Source organism: Biomphalaria glabrata, chromosome 8, assembly GCF_947242115.1.
Source record: "Biomphalaria glabrata chromosome 8, xgBioGlab47.1, whole genome shotgun sequence".
Classification (NCBI taxonomy): Eukaryota; Metazoa; Mollusca; class Gastropoda; family Planorbidae; genus Biomphalaria; species Biomphalaria glabrata.
Genome location: NC_074718.1, coordinates 32226385 through 32235344, shown reverse-complemented (window position 1 = coordinate 32235344; position 8960 = coordinate 32226385). Strand labels below are relative to the sequence as shown.

General features: G+C 40.0%; 1 protein-coding gene across 3 annotated transcripts; it reads left to right on the top strand.

The window, feature by feature from the left end:
* The first annotated feature begins 426 nt into the window (after positions 1-426).
* On the top strand, positions 427-8960 carry LOC106067328 (uncharacterized). Of its 3 annotated transcripts, none has more exons than XM_013226499.2 (2): positions 427-534; positions 5433-8960. In XM_013226499.2, exon 2 carries the CDS (start codon positions 5614-5616, stop codon positions 8422-8424), a length of 2811 nt encoding a protein of 936 aa, XP_013081953.2. In that variant the 5' UTR covers positions 427-534; positions 5433-5613; the 3' UTR covers positions 8425-8960. The 3 variants fall into 3 exon arrangements, with proteins under 3 accessions (XP_013081953.2, XP_013081955.2, XP_013081954.2); XM_013226501.2 differs by having other exon boundaries at positions 443-539; XM_013226500.2 differs by having other exon boundaries at positions 474-619.

The window sequence follows — 8960 nt, the reverse complement described above, 5'->3', positions numbered from 1 at the left end:
CTTATCCTCCACAAATTAAAAATATACACTTTAAAAAAAATTAAAATATGCATATTAAATATTTAAAAAAAATGAGATTAAATTATAAGATACCTATTTCTTTTTTTTTTTTTTTCTAAAAATAGAACATGCATTTAGATCTAAGTATGTTCATTCTTAGGTGGATCTTTATTAACACTATCGAAAAAGTGTAGGGGCCTCCACAAAAAACGTGCCCCTGGGCATCCTCCTACTTAAATCCAGCCCTGACACCCAGACCGCTCCTTTTACTCTAATAGCTTTACATTAAGATTTGTCATTATAAATCTGCAGATTATCATTTGGCCAGATAATCGCGAACCTTTATTATTATTATTAATATTATTTTGGCCAAAACTAAAGCGCGCAATGTTTTCTACAAGTGTGAAAACCTACCCACATATCTCCTACGTCATTGGTTAACGTCATGGTGCCAAGGCTGCGCCGGAAACGCTCCCATAATGCCAAACAGAACAAAAAGTAACATCAAATGCGATTTAACCCCACGTAGAAGTGGTAAGGTGACCCACAAAAACATCTCTCTTTTTTTTTGTCTCTTTTCTCTTGATTTCAGAAATCGAAGTAGAATCGAGATCGTTCGGTACCCTCTTCTTGGTTCATTCCAAGTTTTTACTTTTTAAATCTAGAATATAGAAGATAAGAGTCTATTGATCTATGTCTAGTCTAGATCTACCTTAGATCAAGTCTAGTTTTAATTTATAGAGCTAGACATGTCTAGTTTCAAGATCTATGTAGATTTAGTAGAACTATAGACATAGAGATATACATTATAGATTCAAAATCTATAGACTAATCTAGTTTAAATCTAGTGTAGCGCCTAGATCTAGATCTAGACCTAACTGATTACATTTTAAACTAGATATAGACTCTAGTCTAGAATGTCTAGATCTAAATCTAGATCAAGACTGAGAAGACCTTATCTATGAATTAATTACACCAATTTATTTTCTAGTTTAGATATCTATTTAAAACTATATTATCATTTATATAAGATAAGATCATATAAGATAACATATCTGTTTGTCCATACAATTATTAGAATAGCCTAAATATTTTTTGATGTAGGCCAAAGATACCTGAGAAGGCCTAGTAGATCTAGTTACCTAGATCTAAATATAGAGTAATCTAGAATTCTAAAGCTAGGCTAGAGATCTACAATCTGTATGCCTAGTGTAGTCTAGGTATATCTTAATGAAGTTAATCTTGTATACACCTTCAATGTCTTTATGCAAGCAGACTTGTAAGTCTAGATCTTTAAAACTTGAGTTTGGATCTCAAATAATTTATCATTTGGAAAATTATAATCAATTCAGTTTTATTTATTTTTTACCAGTGGCGTAGCTGGTTTATGAGATTAAGGTCCGAACACTTTTCCCCCTAGGCCTATCTCAGCTTTCTTATAAAAAAAAATGTCAATGGTTATTTCAATGGTTATATAAGCATGCCAGTGAACAGGGTGGGAAATGAATTAAAAAGTAAGATAATTTATGGATGAAGATAGTTTCGTGTCTACTTGTTTGTGCTGCGGAAGCATGTTGGGTCTATAGATATATATATACTTTAAAGAAACAAAGCTGTAGTTTATGTTTACCTTTTTTTTAAAAAAACATTTCTCTCTGATGGAGGTTGGGTGGACATGGTTGAGATGGAAAAGACGCCAGGTTGGTCTAGACCAGTGATGCCCAACCTCATTCAATCTTGGGGCCATTTTAATTTCCAACACTAGTGTCGCGGGCCACATGATAGAAAAAGATACAAAAACTTAATGAAATTGACCTGAAAATTTTATTTCAAACCCGAGGATCTAGTACTTACATTGAATTATTGGGAGAGTTGAATTGTCAAAAAAAGGTGTAAGTTCTGTTTATATTGTGTTGTTCTTGTTTAAAAAAAACAGCCACAGACACTTTCTTTATAAACACAAACATGTTGGCTAGCAATGGTATCATGATCTACAAAAAGTCAAGATCTGCTCACTTTTCCAAGTAGATTCTATAGTCCTATTTCATTAACGCACACATGTTAAATGCCTTGTTAGTAATCCATTATAAAAAAGTGAGTGCCCTAACATAGCCTTTTTTTTGGGGGGGGGGGGGGGAGGGGGAATTTTCTATATTTTGAACCGACACGTCGCGGGCCGGATCTGGCCCGCGGGCCGTATTTTGGGCATCACTGGTCTAGACCAATCTTTTTAGTTTTACCTATTTTACATATCTGTCAATGGAGGTTAGATGGCGTTATGAAGTGTGTGTGTGTGTGTGTGTTTCTATGGTGACGGTGGGAAGAGGTTAGCGATTGGCTGTGACTGATGCAAGATAAACGGCATTGTCGTCAGCGGTCTAAGAGGTGACAGACGACTCCATATTGCGAGACTTGTTATTGTAGTGTTAGATTTTGTTTAGAAAACCATTTTATATTATTACTTAAGTCTACTACATTGATTCCATTTTATCTCTAGTTGAATTTGTCTATATGGTAATAAATGTTCTGTATAGTCTTTTTCACAAAAGAAGTTATTTCAAGTTATATAAGTTAAGATTTAATACGCCTACAGCGGTTTCGTTGTTTACCAGCAGTCTGGTGCTACATGTTAGTTGACGTTTACAACACTTGGATCGAGAGGAAAACGCGCCAGGGAGATCTGGACCAATCTCTTTTGTTTTACCTTTTTTTTTTTAAACTTTTAAACGTAAACCCAATTCGAACAGTTTATAGACAATAATAACAGGGGACAGTACTCAGTAGATCTACAGAATTTATTTATGAAACAAAGTCATCTAAACCAATGGGTACCATCTTGCAGAAAATTAAGAGTATACAAGCGCCCAAGTGATGTTCGCTAACGAGCTGCCTGGTCGTGTGGTATGCGCGCTGAGCGGTCGTGTGGTCGTCTCGATGGTCTCGGGTTCATACCCTTCCAGCTGCCACCCACGGTCGTCCTGCGGGAGGTTTTGTCTAGGAAGTAGATTTAATAGTAAATTCTTTCAAACGGTGTGCTGTCGTGATTGTTATTGACTCCGTTGTTCATCTCTTGTTGTTGTCTCTGTGTCACAATTGGTATAGGGAAGGATAACTCTTGCTAGGCTTCTTTTGTAAAACTTTTAAATTGTTCATTGAATTATTAGTCTAATTATAGATTGCCCTACACCCGTTTCTCATTCAAAGAAATTCCAATTTACAATAGTTGCACCATTTAAATATTATTTTGTAGCCAGTTTTTTTTTTTACCATCTTTGAGGTCACATACGCTCTGGACTGTCGTTCGGTGGTCTCGATGATCCATGAGTTCGAGCCCCACCCACTTTTAACCCCCGTCCTCCTGCGGGAGAGTCGGGCTAGGATAGGATTTGAATGTGAAGGAACATCCGAAACATGTCAAACATTTTACAAACATGATTTGTGATCTATTTGTTCCATTAGGTGCCCTATGTTAGAATTTACTCTATGGTTTTGACTCGTAGAACTAGTCAATCATCTCTAAATCAGTTTAAATATTTGATAAATGTTTTGTTTTTTTTAAATTGCAAATAGGAACTTCTAAAAAGAATGCCAATAAAATAGTTCTCATGAGCTTATTTTGCATTCTTCGGGGCCCTAAATTGCAAGTTAGTAAAATAAATATTCTAAATTTAAAAGCATTGTTTTACAGTTCAATTTGAAATAGTTGAAGTAGTACTAGGGTATATTTTAAAAAAAATCAAATAAAGAGGGATTCCTAATTGTTTAAAAATTTTGACTCAGAGAACTCTCGTGCCCTGCACTCGCCCCTTTACACTCTTCTCTAGTCCAGTCCCACCCGAAGGAATCCCAGCTTCCATCGCCTCAGCGTGGCGCCTCAAGTGGAAACGCCCACCCGGGAAAGTGGACAGGCCAAGAACGAGGGCTAACATAGCGAGCAACCACTGTTACTTGGACATGGTGAGGATGGAAGATTGGCTTGGCATGGGTCCACTCAGTGGGGGTTCATGAGGGCGGCGATGACCCTCCACACACACACACACACGGAACGCGAAGGTACAGTTTAGGCATTTGGAGTTTGTCCATTAGTGGGCTCGCCTCCGCCCTCGCATGGGATATGGGAACCCATTACATTGGCTCAAAGGGGACTGAACAATGAACAAACGGATGCGATTATATGATCATTTGTTGACGGGGGGGCTTCCAAGCAGAAGGGTCAGTGCAGAGCCAATCCTTCATCCTGACCACGGGATAAAATCTTTTTCCGGCTCAAAGATTCATAATTGGGATTTATCTGGAACCATTTCGTATATCTAGAGGAGTCATGTCCCGCCACACAAACAGCGTAGCTCATTATTTTTTCGCTCGATTCCTAATTACATGAATGACCGTGCGCGACTTTTCGGCGCATCCTTTTCTTTGGCGCGGTGGTGGTTTTAGGCCCCTGTTCTGACGCTGGCCATTTTGGAGTGAGGAGTTCTAACGATTTGTAAAAAGAAAAATACACAAGGTTTTGTAATAAAGAATATTTCTATTCGAAAAACAAGACGGATTATTTAAAAATAACTCACTTTATTAAAAAAAAATAATAATACAAACGTTTGACTATTGAAAAACTAACTAATGCTAAACTAAAACATGCTATAGATATGTAGTGGAGATGAAAGTCTTCTCCCTTCTATACCCTTATCCTATAAACTGCAGGTCTCGTGAGTCTCTTTAGGTAAAGAACAAAGGCACTCCCACACGAGTCCCACCCCGCACATTAATTACTCGTGTGGGTATCACATTACAGCTTAGGTCAGGTCCAAATCAATTTTCAATCAGTGACTTAACATCTTTGTCCTCACTTCTCTACGAGCCTTTCCTAATCAAATGTTACGTGTGATTATTAGTATTAATTGTATTTAATTAACTGTATCGATTTTCTTTTCTACTATTGCTACAGTTTGATTTTGTATGTAAATTAACATAATTAGATTTTTTTTGAAAAGGAAAAGCCTTTCGCAAAACAATAATTATCTTTAAAAGATATATAAGCAGGTATAAATAGAGAATAGAAACACTAACACGCAGACAAGCACACAAATATAAACCGCATTCTTTCAGAACACTATTAAAACCCACGTAACATAAACAAACGAGAAGTCAAACTCTTAAGACATTAACAAAAAAACACATAAAAATAATCAATTAGAATAGAAATATACAAGCATAAACAGAAATCAATCTTTTGAAAGATATGATTAAATTGATATATAATATATATGTCTACAATATTTTGAGACCAAAAAAAAAAACAAAAACAAATGGCTGCGTTAAAACATCCACCTCTCTAAAACGACTGCGCCAAAACGTCATGTTTCGCATGAATGCTACTTGTGAACAATTATTTTAAAGCTTTTTACTATGATTTCTTTTGGATTTATTTTCAGGAGTTGCATACCGGGAGACACAGTACTATGCTCTTGTTAACCTCAATCCTCTCTCTAGTGGCATCCGGTAAAGACGCATAGGTTCTCCTCAACTGCCAGCTCCGTCGTGGACGCTCAACGTCCCACTCGTTTCACTCCCGGTACTGAAGCACCACGTGGACACCTGGTCGGACCCTTAGCAATGTCTGTCTCGGTCGCACAGCACCCCGTAGCCCTTGGCGGCAGTTTCAGTAACAGGCAGGTCGGCGTTGAGTACCTGTCTACCCTATCCCACACGGATACACTATCCGCCGCGCTCTACAGCCGCGACCACAGCAGCCCAGTTGATAGTTCGGCATATCCTTGCGGGAACTCCAATCAGTCCGACAAATTGAAAGAATCCAGTTCGGGTGTGTGCCGGGTGCCTAGCTTAGCGACGCAAGATACAAATATTACAGTAGATAAAGCAGATTTTAACCTGAACAGCATTAGCTCCAACGGATCCACTTTCAAAACGGTAACTTCTGAGATTATGTCCTCAGAAAACAATGATCCAAAGCTGAACATGATTCAAAATCAGCGAGAATCGAGTACTTCCGACATGCCAAGCGATACAGGTTTATTCGTCGATCAAGATCCGTCACGAGAGAAATTTGATTTAGAATCATTTATGCGACATTTCCCAAAGAGTAGAATGTCGATACCCGAATCGAAGCCAGTTCCAGAGCTTACCTCAAGGTTAGATGATACCAGTATCGCGAAGCCGACTACAACGACCAACAATTACCACAAGCCCATGTTTGATCCGATTCCGAGGGCTTCATTGAACACACCACCTAGTAATGACGTCAACCCCGAAACTGCACAAGATCCATGCACAAGTCCTAAGAAGGACGACAGTGTATCTGAAGAGAACACTGAGAGCACCAACTATGAAGATGCTGAGAACGTGCAGTTCAACTCTCTATTAGCTACAAGGTTAAAGTCGTCCATTCAGTCCGAGTTTCTGTCCAAAGAACTTTTTTCAGATTCCAAAGCGCAGGCGCCTGAGAGAACTATTGACGACATTATGAGAGATTACGGCATCAAAGTCTCGGGTGGAGCGCAGACTTACAAATCAGGTCAATTCATGTCTTCCATGAGTGTAAATAGCAACGTTTCGGGTAATAACGAAAATGCCAAATCTATGTCGTATGGGCTGGATTCCTTTGGCTCTTCCCGTCTCGGCTCGGGTTTAAACCCCACACAACCAGAAATGGGGACGCCTTATCAGTTGGGCAATGCCCAGTTTTCGAAGGAATTGGCTAAAAACTTGACGCAGGATACATCCGTTACCGGGTTGAATCCGAATTCAATGAATTGTTCACAAAACAATGAGACGGAAGGCTCTCCAAAGGAAGAACAAAAGAGTTTTGGTACGTCAGTAGATCTATCAATGGCCTCAAAATATCAAAACACAGCCAGAACATCTTCTACTTATAACACAGGAGCGGAAAAACAGGGTCCTTTCTCAGGAGATGTTTCATACCAAACATCCACAGACTATAAGAAATTCGACAGTCATCTGACCCAGAGCACAACCAACTTCGCCGGGAAATACAGCAGCACTGATTTCGGCAAGCAAACGGATCTTCTGCGAACAGACGACAAAGTCACCGCTGGCATAAATAGTGAGTTGTCTGCTTCTTACTCTCCGGGCAGAGGCAGTAATTTTCGCCATTACAATCAGTTGGGCGCGGCCGACGCTCTAGGATTCTCTATCCAGGCGGAAAAGCAGAGGCTCAGGAACATTGACGCCATGATTGCCACCACTCCGTTAAACACAAGATACAATGACCTTAAGCCGTACAAGTTTAGCACCAGTAGCTCCTTCGTGGCAAGTGACTTTGATAGCCGAAAGCGCTATTCAACTCCCACCCTTGCAGTGTCTTCAACACTCCCATACCGAGCAGAGATCAATTCCAGGGTGGGCTGGTCCACCGGAGTAACTCAAAACGCCATGGGCAAGTCGGTCTCGGCGCCGAACTACGAGTATAGTCGCAACGTGACCACGACAGGCTCTTCGGTGGACTCTCAGCTTTTCAATACCTCGAGGGACTATTCGGGTAGCAAAAACTACCAATACAACAACTGCACTTACTTGGACAACAACATTCTGGACAAAAAACTGACCATCAAAGATTCCGCACCAATCCTAAAGAAAAAGGTTGAGTCTTGTTTAAAGCCCTCCATGAAAATGAATACATCTAATGTTGGTCGGGGCTCCCCCACGAGAACTGCTGTCACACGCCCAACCTCAGCGACGAACGTGAAAGTGTGCAAGGACAGTGCGGCGGCTAAGAGGAAGCAGATTGGGATTGCATCTGCACCTCGAGGCTGTGTCAACGGGCGCAAAAAGGTCAACACAAACGAAAGCAGGATGAGCGAAGATTTCTTCCATGAATTTGACTTTATCAAGGACCTAAACAGAATGTGGCAACATTCCATTAACAACCTTGAGCCAAAAAAAATCACAAAGCCATCAAAATATCAGCCATACAAGCCAGCATCGACGGAAGAAAAGATTCAGGAAAGGTCCGGCATGTCTGCGGAACAAACTTCCTTCCACAGGGCACCAGAGATGGTCAAGAACGCGTGGTCAGCAAGCTTTGAGCAAGACCTAGGGGCAGCATTGGGCAGCTGGGGCAATGGTTCAATATGCCGTCAAGCCAAAACAATGCCATCCAAGCAAAATTGCGCGTCGGGAACCAAATCGTTCACCGCTGCAAACTGCAACAACCAGCAACCGAAATCTATTCTTAAAAACATGAGCAACAAGTCGTCATTGACCCGATCTAGTACTACGATTACGTCAGGTAAAAGTAGCTCAAAGGTCACCACAACCTCTTCCAGGAATTATCCAATCACCACAGCACAAATGTTTGCAGGGCTCGCTATCAAGAAAAAAGCACAAATGAGCCAACCAGCCAAGCCAAAGAACACTAAAACTCGCAGCAAAACGCCTTTAATCTAGATTTACACTCTCATTGCAAGCAGTTTACTGAAGTGTCGTACAACGGATACATTGATCGCCGCTCGTCATCCTCTAGCTATACACCGAAATAAACATTTCTACTCTCTGCTTCATGCCAATCAAAATGAACAAAAAAAAAAAAAAAAAAAATAGCCAGTTCTAAGAAGCCTGTCGCTAAAGTCAGGGCGTCTTGAGCTAAAACATTTGATATCGCTGACAGAAATGAAATAAAAAAAAAAAATAAAAACAATGAAAGAAATTTTAAACCAATATACATTTTGGATCTAATCGAGGTGATGTAAACAAAAGCTAATTTTTTTTCGGGACTACTTGTAAAATGAAATAATTACTTTTATTTGGCCTACCTATAACCTAAGCGAATTACAGATATTGCCAGGGTTGCCGAGTCTGTGTGCAGGTACTACCGGTTTTTTATTGGTGGAGATTTCTCCTTCCGCCGCCGAACTATTTTTTGTCCCTAGTTCGGCTCTAGGCAAATGTCATTTAGACATTCATTAAAGCTTTTTCTTAAAACG

Coding starts and splice junctions, on each gene's coding strand:
- LOC106067328 (XM_013226499.2), top strand. CDS start 5,614: ATGTCTGTCTCGGTCGCACAGCACCCCGTAGCCCTTGGCGGCAGTTTC.